General features: G+C 56.9%; 6 protein-coding genes across 6 annotated transcripts; 3 read left to right on the top strand and 3 right to left on the bottom strand.

The window, feature by feature from the left end:
* Window positions 1-2914: 2914 nt before the first annotated feature.
* On the bottom strand, window positions 2915-3613 carry BU26DRAFT_4498 (uncharacterized protein). The gene has a single exon (XM_033824725.1). It carries the CDS (start codon window positions 3404-3406, stop codon window positions 2969-2971), a length of 438 nt encoding a protein of 145 aa, XP_033690629.1. The 5' UTR covers window positions 3407-3613; the 3' UTR covers window positions 2915-2968.
* Window positions 3614-4121: 508 nt separating this feature from the next.
* Window positions 4122-5009, bottom strand: BU26DRAFT_4532 (uncharacterized protein). Its single transcript, XM_033824824.1, has one exon. It carries the CDS (start codon window positions 4801-4803, stop codon window positions 4159-4161), a length of 645 nt encoding a protein of 214 aa, XP_033690628.1. The 5' UTR covers window positions 4804-5009; the 3' UTR covers window positions 4122-4158.
* A 206-nt stretch (window positions 5010-5215) lies between these two features.
* BU26DRAFT_498423 (uncharacterized protein) lies at window positions 5216-5959 on the top strand (the record flags this gene model as incomplete). The annotated part of the gene is made up of 1 exon (XM_033826337.1): window positions 5216-5959. The coding sequence occupies one exon, from the start codon at window positions 5216-5218 to the stop codon at window positions 5957-5959; it is 744 nt and encodes a 247-aa protein (XP_033690627.1).
* Window positions 5960-7382: 1423 nt separating this feature from the next.
* Window positions 7383-8386, top strand: BU26DRAFT_4528 (uncharacterized protein). Its single transcript, XM_033824809.1, has one exon. The coding sequence runs from the start codon at window positions 7590-7592 to the stop codon at window positions 8196-8198; it is 609 nt and encodes a 202-aa protein (XP_033690626.1). The 5' UTR covers window positions 7383-7589; the 3' UTR covers window positions 8199-8386.
* Window positions 8387-8660: 274 nt separating this feature from the next.
* BU26DRAFT_4518 (MT-A70-domain-containing protein) lies at window positions 8661-10171 on the bottom strand. Its single transcript, XM_033824774.1, has one exon. It carries the CDS (start codon window positions 10073-10075, stop codon window positions 8666-8668), a length of 1410 nt encoding a protein of 469 aa, XP_033690625.1. The 5' UTR covers window positions 10076-10171; the 3' UTR covers window positions 8661-8665.
* A 423-nt stretch (window positions 10172-10594) lies between these two features.
* Window positions 10595-12153, top strand: BU26DRAFT_512592 (mitochondrial carrier protein-like protein LEU5). Its single transcript, XM_033827412.1, has one exon. It carries the CDS (start codon window positions 10630-10632, stop codon window positions 11839-11841), a length of 1212 nt encoding a protein of 403 aa, XP_033690624.1. The 5' UTR covers window positions 10595-10629; the 3' UTR covers window positions 11842-12153.
* Window positions 12154-12214: the final 61 nt, after the last annotated feature.

Here is a 12214-nt window from a genome sequence, read left to right as displayed (position 1 = left end):
GTTCATTTGCTGGCGACGGTGGAAGCTCGAGATGGACATCGGACTCGACGAACCAGCGAGCTCCAGCCAGACGTGCGAATGCTGGAATCATGCCGGCCGCCAAGCTGGCCGCCCCAGTGACACGACCGCATCGTTGGCTAGGTTTCGCGCCGCAGAAACCGCGGTGCCTGCATGGGACGAACAGAGCAGCCTCTCAAAGGGCTCGAGAGCACAGGAACGAAGAGGTGGACGACGAGGGTTCAGGATGAGAGCTCGATGGTGCCGGCTAATTGGCCAGTCCAAGGTGACAGAGGCAAGCCGAATCACATCAGGGTTCCGCCCGCGACCGAATCATGATGCGCAGCGGAGCCTGGGTGCGGGCCGTGTGCATGGGTGATCCACCAAGGGCCTGCCTAGAAGTGCAACCCCACCGCGCGAAGCAGACTGGCTGCATATATCAGAGCGATGTTCGCTCAAAGCTTACGATATTTTTGCATCGATATCTCGCGACGATTGCGCGATAGCACTGCCGTCCTGACTCTTCCAACAGCCCCAATTGATGAACTGAAGTCCGCTGGGGGCGGTTGGGTCCACAACATGCGCCCACGCCTCGGACCTACTGCGGGCCATCCCATTGCTCTGGCACTGTGCTCGGAAACGGCAATGTAGTCTCTGTGGCACCAAGATCGTGGTCCCTCAGGGGAGCAACGAGCGTTCGCTGCTGGCTGCGACACGAGGAAAGGGGACTGATCTGAGCCGGAGACTGCATCCGCAACCTCGCGCATGACGTGGAGGACCCCATCGAGCGGTTATTCCGACCTAATACTCAACCCGAGCGCGTGTATCGCAACGCACAGGATGACGGCCCCCTCGTTGACGGATTCGTCGACGCATACATATACGGCCCCTATCTCCAGGAACCCCTTTCTGCTGAACGAAGTACAAGCGAAGATCGTGTGTTTGGAATACATGAACATGTCGTTGATTCAAGACGAGCGATGAACGAAGCACAGGCACAGCCGATTCCGCGCCGCACGCCTCTTCCTCCCTCCCGCAGTGTGACTTACAGCAGTCCAAGCTTCGTCGATCCGCGAGGGAGCTCTTTTGCCCAGTGCTGATATCGGTATGCTGGTCGATAACAACCGCATATTAGATTCAATATCACGCTCCCTGGTTACGCCCGAGGGTCACAAAATGAAGCATGAAGCAACACCTCAACATCTACCCTTTATCGCCTGGGTGGGAACTCTATCGCATTCGCGACCCCAAGCGGCACGTATCACATAATTTGGCTTTTGCTCCAACGAGATTATCTCTGCTGGGTTTTGCCCACGACTTGTCAACCGTGCGGGTGTAAGCGCCCGCACTAGCATCGCATCCTTGCTGCGCTTCACCGCAAGCCCAGCCACCCCTCTTTCTGCCCCTCACTATCCCAACACGCACCCCACGTCTCTCTCAACGACAAGCTGCGGTAAGGGAGCTCTGCAACGCAACCTTCCCCTCAGTGCAAGTTTCCAGAACGCCTCGGGTGCTCAACTCGAGACAACAGGTCGCAACCCCTTGTGGCCTGGATTTCAGACCGAGTGTGACACGGAGGATGCATCGGCCGCCGGAAGCGTGAGCTCAAGACTCCAAGGAATAACTTCGCTTCCGGCACGGTAGCGGCGGCTTACCGAAATCGTTGTGAGCTTATTTTTGGCTTGCATGTCACGGGGTATCTCCTTCTGGGCCTCCTTCATGCGATGATTTGAAGCCATCAGGAAGGATCGTTGACGGGCGTCGTAACTAGAGTATGCAATGGCGTATCATACGTCCGGAAGCATGGTTAACTCCTCTTAAGGGCGTTTGGCCTATGTCTTCGCGATATTCAGAAGGAACTGTACCCTGGGCGAAGCCATCCAACCCATTCACCGAAGTCCCACGACGAAGACCACGAGCCGCCACAACGAGATGGGCGTACATCTCAACGAGCCGCTAGGTGTGACGAGGTGTGACAGGCTCGTTAGCTCAACCTTCATTTTCTTCACCACGATAATTCACGAGCGCGAAAAGCGAAGGATTGTCAAGATCAAATATTGATATTCGCTGGGTATCAGTGAAGGGGTATCATAAGAGGCAAGGCGTGAAAGCCACACGCAGCCCCCGCACGCCATGCGGCACAAAAGCAGTCCCGCGCATGAAAAACATCCCGTTCCCAGTCCGGGCCAGTCCGCATATCGGAGGGGGTATCAAAAATGCCAAGTCCCAGAACGCCTGCAAATGCTGAAAATCTGTCACAGCTCAACCGCCAATCCGACTCGAGCGCTCTCTCGCTCATTCGCTCCCTCACAATGATCCCCTAGGGCGCGGCGGCGGTCCGGCATCCCTAGCTTGGGTGATCGCCGAATCTGGATCTGACTGATGGACCCTTGAGAGGAGGTCGGTCCAAGCGATGTGGAAGGCTGCAGCCCTGAGGCGAGAACCCCGCGGGGACGTGCGAAACTCGCGTGGAGGCTGCGTGGAGGAAGTGACAACAGTCTCTCCTCACGGCACCCGCGACAAGCAGCCAGCCGTGGCAGTGTGACTGCGGCTGACGCTATCGACTTCCGGCGTCGGTCGCCGGTGGTGCAGATGTGCTGGGGATCCGGATGCTGATCGGAGTGCGAAATGAATGCGTGACGAGTGTTACGCGCGCAGTTCGCAAACCGTCAGACCCAACACGCCCAACGACCAGCGGAGCGCGAAGAAGAAAATATTTCTTCGTTACAGCGAGCAGCGGCAGCCGTTAGGCACACCAACTGTGGCTGACGCCCACATGTGGGATGCCACCAGCCACATGGGTGGTGGAGATGAAGCCGCGGCGCTAACAATACGATGCGCGCGGCTTCAGATATGTTGTTGATATCAAACATTACTGGAGGACAAAGTTAGCAGCTGCGACGCGATTCGACGCGTTTGTGATGGACTTACAGTAATGTGGAGGGTATCATTCAGGTTGTCGGCCTAGTCTTCACTCGCGGATGGCCTCAGGGGACTCCGAGATGGGAGTCATAGGCTTAGAAGGACGTCGCTGCTTGCGGCCGCTGCTGCGCCTCCGCTGCTTCTTGGGCTTCTCAGCAGCGTAGAGTGGCGGCAGGATGGGGAAGGCCTGAGCCATGGGCGGCTGGCGTGGCGGTGCCGGTGCCTCCTGCAGGAAGGGGCAGAAGTCGTCGTCGACGTCCTCGCCGAAGAGGTCGGCGTCGCTGATGAAGGAGCTGGGCGTGCTGCGGTACTCGAGCGAGCTGCCGGTCGGCCAGGAGGGATAGGCGCAGGAGGAGCCGCGACTTGACGACGACGACGACTCGGTCGAGCAGTTGCTGTAGATGGATCCTGAGGGCGAGGCCATGGTCCTGATGGAGATGGGGAGCGACTTGGAAGGCGACGAGCCTGGCGAAGCTTCGAAATGCATTTGCGCGTGGGTGCGAGAGCGCGGTGGATATATGTTTACGTGCGCTTGCGGACGTAGCCGGGGCAAATATGGTCGGCGGAAGACGCGTCGGCGTTGCGCGTGGTCGACGTCAGGACAGGCTGGCAGGTCAACCGAGGCGTTTTCGCCCGGGCGTATGACGGCGTGGCAGAGCGGAACCGGATCCGACGGTGGAATCAAGTTTGCGGGCGCCGGAAATGGGGATGCGGCGGCGGATGCAACACTAAATCCTGATGTGAAAAGTGCGGACGCAGGATGTCGGCGGGATGATGGCAGCAATATAACAAGTCGGCGAGTGAGGCGGCGGGTCAGGAGTGCGAGTCAGAAGCAATGTGTCTCCGTGGACGGCGTGTCTCGACGTGGTATATCACCTGGGCTGGACGTGGGATGCGTGGTCACTGCGGCGTTATATCTTCCGTCGCAAATTCAAACGCTCCGCCACGCGTTGGCGACGCATGAAACGCCTGCGCGCTGTCGGGCCCTGATTTGCTTCTGGAGACATTTGCGGTGAGTGACCGCCTATTCATGGGGGGCAAGGGATTGGGTGCAGTTGACCGCTGTTTGCAAAGCCGTCAGCCCCGTTGGCCTGGTCCGCTGCAGATGGGGCAGCCCCCGGCTCGGGACTCGAGACCGCCTTTCCCCATGCGAAGTCGCCGCCTAAGCTCGCGCGCCCTGTCGCTCTTCGCACGCGCGCCTCGCTGCGATGACTCGACCGGCCTGCCAGCAGTCAACAGTCAACAGTCGTGCTGCGGCGCCAGCTGTGTTGCGCGCTGGCACCGGGCCTCCACTGACGCTCTCCAGGTAGCATCGCGAGCCCTGAAGCACAACCGCCCTGGAATGCGATCCTGAGCCCGCAACTGCAGCAGCGCCCACGCCGGCCTCGCACTGTGCAAGCGGCGGTCCCACGCCCCCACGAGGCGGAAAAACGGGGGACATTTGCGTCTCGGTCCTCCGTGCTCGACTAAGCGTCCACTTGCTGGAGTAAGCTTAGTCCGGCGATCATCCCTCGGGTATCGGGGCAGGTTTGCCCATCCACATCCCGCGCATTCAGCCGGCAGCGTTTGGGCTGCCAAAAGGGGATGTCGAACGCGCTCTCCGGCATCCCATCCGCAGCTCCGCCTTGTGACTCCCATTTGCCGGCGGGTGTGCAGCGCGGCGCCCAATAACCCAAGGCGCGACAACAACTCTGTGTTTTGGCACATGCGGGCTCCGCGCTGCCCTCTCGCCGCCCTGATTTGCCCGGCCTCGGCGACGGCAGCCTGTTCTGCGCGCTCGTGAAGAGGGCCACGCGGGGCGCTGGATCGCCACGGGGTGAAACGAAACGCACCGCAAAAACCTTGCTGAAGCCTGAGGGACTCCGCCGTCTGGCCGTGCCCCATGCGGGAAAGAGAGTCCGGGTGTCAGCGTGGACGAAGTTTAGCCGGGTGGTAACCTGGGGTACATTAGCCCCCTTCACATGCACCACCTTCAGACGGCGATCTCAGGGTCTAGCACCTCCAGCTTAGTCTCCGTTGCAAATTCTAGCCTCCGCGAGCTAGCAGCACAAGCATGGCCGCCACAGGCAAAACTTTGCACATGGGACGAACAAGCCGTCATTCATCCGCGCACACCTCGGACGTCCGCATCAGGAAAGCCACGAGAAGCAGGCGGCGCGCGCGGTTCCGCAGCACAACCGGAAAGCGTTCGGACACCCCAAGAAACCACCAACAGCCCAAAAGCGCAACCTTGGAAGCCTCGTACTCCGTACACCCTCTTCCAGCCAGTCTGCGCAAGGCTGAGTAGAGCTCTGCAATGTCCGGTCATCAATTATGCGAACATCTGCAGTCAGCACCACCACACCCGCTCGATACCCGCTCACCACCCGCCGCAATACTATCGATCCTCCTGCATGTGTCGGGCACTAACACAACATATTCCAACACCGCCCTCCTGCCATTTTCTAATTTCAGCCAAATAATCTCACCTTCCACGTTGTCATCTTCCAAATTCATCCACGTTTTGATATGCGGTCGCGGACCGAGCATCTGGGGGCACGCAGCGGCGGCGCTCGGACGCCTAACTTTAACCACTTTAATCTCGAGACCGTCTTTCGCCTCCTTCCAAATGCCCGTAGAAGACGCGAAGAAGGTTTCTGCTGCTCGGCTCGCGGTCCTGGATATTGCTGCGTCCAAGCGCCCACGAGCTATTTCGGCCTTTACCCAGCCCAAGCATGTGCGGCGACGAAGTGCTCGTTCCGCGATGGCAAATTCGAGTAGATACGAAATATCCCACGTCGCTGCTTTTCGAGCAGAAAACGAGGCCAAGAAGGTTCTTTTTCGTATGCAGGGTCGCATGTTTAGGGGTCCTGAGCTGAGGAGGGAAAAGGTTTGTATCCGCTTCCGCGACACGACGAGCATCCACGAATCACGTCTGCTCTATTTCATCCCTTTCTCGCGGCTTCCATGGCGGCGAGGTATCATCACCCTTGACTCGTGCTTGCTTCCACCTGGCTTCTGCGGCGCGCCGCCGTCGTGTGAAGAATCTTCTCTTGCGTGAAGAAACTTCTCCTGTATCCATGGATGTTGGCTTGTCGCCAAGATCTCCAAATCAGGAAAGTTTGAAGCGGTGGTTTCAAGGTGGCACCTTCCACGGTTGCTTCTCGCACGTGGTTCGGCGCTGCCCGAGTGCCTTGCCGATCGGATCAGGGATGCTACGGTAGAAAATAATGGCGCGCAGTAAACCTGTGGGGGAAGCGCTTCCGCTTGCTACGAGCGGGAGAAACTTCGGTGCGCGATTTTTACTACTGACTACTACGGTAGTAGTAGACGGGAGACATGAATTAGCAAGCGGCTACGGGATGCTTCGGAGAGCCGGGACCGTTGCTTGGAGTAACCATGGAAGAGCATTATTCAGGAGCGCTTCATCCAGCGTTTGACGCTTGTAGGTGGATAAAGTCAAGCCAAAAAAAAGACCGGTCTTTTTTGTGCTTTTTCCCTGAGATTTCCCTGCGACTACGGAGCACTGCGACGCTCGCTCAGTCCTTTACTCCCCTGTAACACATCACGTCCATCACTTACTCCAGACCCTCTGCGGTTCAAGTACCCATGTACTGTACCCTTCCAGAACACCCACTACTGCACCCGTCCAAATAATGTACTCGCGCATGTACCTTCTAGACTACAGTACGAAGGTACATCCCCATGTACCTACCGGACTCTAGGCCCCAATCCCGACCACCAAACACTCCAGTGCACTCATTGTATGTACAAACTCAACTCGGTCCGACAAACTCGGGCCCCATTAACCCGCGCGGTACTCCACGCCTCTCCACCAACAACTATCGATAAGCGCCGCATCCCACCCCTTCATTCTCCGGTTTTCACAATACCTATCGCATGCACACATCTCCGTCGTGAGGTCCATCTGACAAGCTGATCTGTCATCTGGATTGCATGCGCGCGTGCGTGCGGGCAGCGCATGCGCCTGTCTCATCCACCAACAGGCGATCAGCCGTCGCACACGAGCGGCACGCGGGGTCCTGTTGTTGGTGGTGGAGGTGGTGGTGGATGACCACCCTGCCACCTTCTCCGGGCGGTTACGGCGTTCGCGTTTGTGGACCTTGCGAAGCGAAGCGAAGCGCCCTTCGGACTTTCAACAACTTATCAGTCAGTTGCGCATTTCGAAACGAAGAAGGGGTTCGCATGCCATGCGATGCGAACGGAGGCAAAGGCACACGCAAGGTAAGGCGAAGCAAGGCCAAAGCTGACTTCTGATCTGACACCCCGCAACTCTGCTCCAGTCATCTCATCTCATCACCGGCTCCGGAATCTGGAGATCAGCAGCACCCAGAGTCACGGTCTTGCCGTCCCGTCCGTACAGGATTGCAACCTCAGCCTGACTCCGACAGTAATCACGACTATCGATACCGCAGTCAGGTAACTTGCATCCGCACCTCGCAGCGTGTTCCTATTCTCATCGCAAGGCTGTCAGCACCACCCGTGGACCTCCCCAATCTCGGAGTCATCATCAGTTAGCAGACAGATCATGATCATGATCCCAAAAAGGGCCATTCATAGAAGCGAAGTGTGCCCAATAGTAGCAGAAACAGTCAGCGAGGCCAGCCTGTGGCGGTGAACACGCAAGCTGGTGAGCTGTCATTTTTACGAACCGCAACTGCAACTGCCAGATGCACAACTGCGATCGCGGGCTCTCCGTATGCCGTGCAACCCACCCCCTCTTCGTTGCGCCAGCGTGGCTCTGCTGCTGCGTTTTCCCATGCTGGCGGGTATTGACGTCGGGAAGTCGAGCTACCTATCAAAAGAAAAGCGGCGTAGAAACGCTGATCTGTCATCCACGCTGTCCAGAACCCACGGACTGGAGTGGAGGTGAGCGGGAGGAGTCGTCGGGGAGTTCAGGAAAGGGCTCGACGGGAACCGACGACTGGTTGCGCTGGCTCGCGGCGACAACAGCGGCATGTGCGAAAATGCTAGTGAAGCTCCCGCGATATGCTAGGGCTGCTTGTGCTGGTGTTTGTTGTTTTTCATGTGTCAGTAGCGGAGCTTGCCCGCGCGGGGCGTCTGAAGAGCCACAAGCGGAAAGCGGCGAGCGGCACCGGAGTAGTGAGGCTTCAGCGAGAGCCCGACTGACAACAGTCGACCACGAGAGCCCAATCCAAATCACATGTTTATTCCGCGTGAATTATTCCGCCTACCAAAGACCCTACGAAGGCTCTGCCCGAAAGCACGCGGGAAATCTCCTGCTAGAAAGGCTGACTGTGGGTACCACAAGAACATAGCCCGCTGCCAAGTTCTATGCCCCACGTTCTTTCGCAATAACTTCAAAAAATGCCGTCCCCCACTCTCCACCACATACAGACGGAGGAAATGTGGAGCCGGTACTTTATCGCCAGCATCCTCCCAAAGACGCTGCATGAATCATAGATCCGAGGGTAGGCCGGGGAAATGTGGATTTCGGCTGTCGTCGCCTTACGCCGCGAATAAGGCTATTAATGAGGCCAGTCTAGAATACATGAGTACATTTGCGACCGGGTCACGGGTCCGTTGAGGCGCATCTCGTGATGAGGAGAGAATACCATGGCGGGAGACATACCGGGAATGCGCTGCAGATCGTCGAGATTGTCAATCTGCATGGCCGTTTACTGTCGGCTTGTTGTGCCATGGCCGCCGGAAGATGTTTTGCAGCCAGTGTTTTGCAGCCGGCGGTCGACGTTCCGGATGCGCATACCGGTTTGATGAAGGGCACTCATCTGGATGGAGTATCCGCTGAAGATCTCTCGGAACCGGGTGCGGATGCCCAATATTGATCCCAATTGTACTTGAGCACTTCATTACCCCATGATGTCCATCCGGCGACAAGATACCGAGAGAATATTTCGAGGGCGCTGTAGTCGTTTATATCCGGCATGTAGGGCTCAAGCAGCTCCTTGAGACACGGCTTGCGGGAGTGGATGTCCGGCACCGCAGCGATAACTCTCTTCTTGATGAAGGGCGCCGGAGCCATGGTTGTCCACGAGTTGGGCGCCGCTCTTCCGAGGAGCAGAATCTCATATGGCTTTCGCAAAAGGCTGTCGATATTGAACATGGGCTCGCCATGTGTAGTCGTCTTGATCCATACCCATTCCTCGATCAAGCCAACGTTCCACTTCTCAAAAAGTCCTCCCGGACCGAGTACGTGCGCACGCAGAGCTTCCTTGTTTGTAATCCAGACGCCTACGAGAGCATTGTGCTCAAAGTAACTGTCGATGTCCATGTTCAACAGCATCTTCTTCACGTGAGGCATACCTCCAACTTGCTCGTAAGCTCCCTTTCGTTTCGCCGATCGATTGGGCCATGGTGGATCCAGGAGGACCAAGTCGAAATGCCTCGGAAGGGTGTACTCGTCTGTCAGTTCGCGAAACGAAGCACGGAACGCGTCCGAGTGGGTGGAGTCGCTGAGGAAGAAGGTCGCTCTCGGAGGGATCGTGAAACGGTACTCAGGCGACTGAGCCATACTCCCAAAGACGGCTAGGTCTAAAGCATGGTCCTCCGGATTGTGAAAGAAAGCCATCCAAGGTTCCTCTGACCCACTCTGCGGGCCAGCTTTAGCACGTTGTGCATCGCCCTTGATCTCGCGTGCAGGGCCGTACGACATCAACCACTTGTGTGTGACTGTTCCGCTCGATGTTGCATTGGGTCCGGAAGTCGTACCGAGAGAAGCCATCATCTTCTGGAAGTCGAATGCACTATCCTCGCCCTTGCTTTCGCCCAGTGCGGCCCACTCCCGGAGTCGGCTTTCGAGTTCCTTTTCTGGGTCGTCGATGTGCATGTCCGTCTTCCCAGGTTTCGGTACGTGGGCCATTAGTTGACGTGGTCTGCACCACGGTCCCGATACATGATTGCAGATTTCGGCAAGCGCCTGTTCGATTAAGACCTTGTAGTCGGCATGAAGGTCTGGGTTCAGAAGATGCCGGGCCTTGTGTGCCTTCGCTTTCTCGGGCGTTGGCTCATCATGCAGGGGAATGGGCGCCTCCAGCGGAGAAGAGGAGAGGAGAATACCCGAACGTCTTTGGGCTACCGCGATCGACTTCGGAATATCAATGAGAATGATATCTTGATTCGCGTTCTGGTAGAGTATAGCTGTGCGCTGGATGCCACCGGGGATTGGATCCGACATGGTCCTGCATGAAGAAGAGTTAGTTGTTCTCGAATACAGAAGAGAATAGGGTGACTGGAAGTTTTGAAGGTCGTAGATATCGAGTGCAGAAAACAGACTTTGGATTTTCAGAAAGAAATACCGACTCGCGTGATGTCGCTATTGGCGACGGCCTCTACGTTACCGTCTTTACTGTGAGTCTACAATTGCGATCAAAGAGGTACGTATCCGTTATCAGCCTGGCTTTCCTTCGCAACCCGGGTATGTTCACAGTGCGACGGATACCGATCCGTATCGAACCGTGGTGTTGTTTGTCGTGACAAAAACAGAAGCCCAGATGTTCCGCTTTCCATCGGCAGGCTTGGCGCTGCCGGCCGGAACGATGCCTTTCACGAACCCAGATCCTCGGCAAGTAACGTCATGGCCGACCGCACATTCCTCCACACACTTCCCCGTCTTTCTAGTCACATCACGCCCAAATGCCACTCCTCGCCCACCCCTAATCTAATCAAAAGACCCACAATTCGCGCTCTCATGTTGAGGTAGGCACAAAGACGGCGACGAAAGGCTTCGGGATGTCCTCGCACATCCTCCGCTATGACGACGAACACTCCCGAATCATGACCACGGCGCAAACACTCTCCGCGCATACTACGAAACGCCAGCAGTCACCACCGCTATGCCCGACCGACGACGATGCGATCATCCCGCAGAAGGAGAAAACGGCGGGCAGCGCAGCCGGCGCAAAGACATCGACAAAGAAGGTGGATAAGCAGACCCCGGAATACCTAGTCAAGAGCGGGCTTGCCGGGGGCATGGCGGGATGCGCTGCAAAAACTGTCGTGGGCCCCCTCGACCGCGTAAAGATTCTCTTCCAGACAGGCAATCCGTTGTTTGCAAAGTACGCAGGCCACTGGTCCGGTCTCCCCGCCGCGGTGCGTGAGATATACGGCCAGAATGGAATACCGGGGCTGTTTAAGGGCCATTCCGCAACCCTCCTCCGCATCTTCCCCTACGCCGGCATTAAATTCCTTGCCTACGAACAAATCCGCCATATCGTCATAAACGGGCGGCACCAAGAAACACCTGCGCGCCGATTTATCTCAGGTTCCCTCGCAGGCATGTGCTCTGTATTCTTCACCTACCCGCTCGAAGTGATCCGCGTACGCTTAGCCTTCGAAACCCGGCAACAGCAAAGAAGCACACTAAGATCCATATGTCGCTTGATATACAACGAGCATCCACGGCCCACGGCCCACCATCCAAACAACCCTCTCACTGCCGCAGCAGCCACGGTAGTTGAGAAAGCCGCCCCAAGAACCGGTCTGGCGAACTTCTTCCGTGGCTTTAGTCCCACGCTGCTCGGCATGGTACCGTACGCCGGCGCCTCTTTTCTCGCCCACGACTCGATGTCCGATCTAATGCGGCACCCGTCCCTCGCACCCTACACCACGCTCCCGCACACTTCGCGCGAAGAAACCACAACCTCGTCACACAAACCCGCGCAACTACGCTACTGGGCCGAGCTCAGCACAGGTGGCTTCGCCGGCTTCATCTCGCAAACGGTATCCTACCCTTTAGAGGTCATAAGACGGCGCATGCAAGTTGGCGGCGTCATAGGAGACGGACATCGGCTCAGCATCCCGGAAGTAACGAGGAGGATACACATGGAGAAGGGCTGGAGGGGGTTCTTTGTCGGGCTCACGATTGGCTACGTGAAGGTGATCCCGATGGTGGCGACAAGTTTCTTTGTGTATGAGAGGGGGAAGTACTACCTAGGAATATGAGCTGGCATTGAAGCGTAGAGATGGAAGGGGTGAAGTTGCACTTTGAATTAGCACGGGAAGCATTGGCGTTCGTCGGGCGTATTTGACACAGCACTTTTTGGGTGCGTTTGGCATAGCATATTTAGCACTGAGCCGAGGTTATGCGTTGAGAAGAACTCTGGGATGCAGAGCTGTGCATATACGTCACACGCAGCAGCACATTTCTTGGACGGAAGAAAGCGTTAAAGCAGATATTCATACATAAGCAAGTCCATATTTCATTTGAGCGTCAAGACTAGCAAAGTATCCATATCTCGTTGACTATAACTAGGTAGTCCACCATGACATACCGCCGTCCTCCTGCAATGACTCTCCTAGACCATGACCACATCCT

This window comes from Trematosphaeria pertusa (assembly GCF_010094035.1).
Source record: "Trematosphaeria pertusa strain CBS 122368 unplaced genomic scaffold BU26scaffold_1, whole genome shotgun sequence".
Classification (NCBI taxonomy): Eukaryota; Fungi; Ascomycota; class Dothideomycetes; order Pleosporales; family Trematosphaeriaceae; genus Trematosphaeria; species Trematosphaeria pertusa.
Note: the sequence above shows the minus strand (reverse complement) of the source record. Positions and strands in the feature narration are given on the sequence as shown.

Coding starts and splice junctions, on each gene's coding strand:
- BU26DRAFT_4498 (XM_033824725.1), bottom strand. CDS start 3,406: ATGCATTTCGAAGCTTCGCCAGGCTCGTCGCCTTCCAAGTCGCTCCCC.
- BU26DRAFT_4532 (XM_033824824.1), bottom strand. CDS start 4,803: ATGGGGCACGGCCAGACGGCGGAGTCCCTCAGGCTTCAGCAAGGTTTT.
- BU26DRAFT_4518 (XM_033824774.1), bottom strand. CDS start 10,075: ATGTCGGATCCAATCCCCGGTGGCATCCAGCGCACAGCTATACTCTAC.
- BU26DRAFT_4528 (XM_033824809.1), top strand. CDS start 7,590: ATGCACAACTGCGATCGCGGGCTCTCCGTATGCCGTGCAACCCACCCC.
- BU26DRAFT_512592 (XM_033827412.1), top strand. CDS start 10,630: ATGTCCTCGCACATCCTCCGCTATGACGACGAACACTCCCGAATCATG.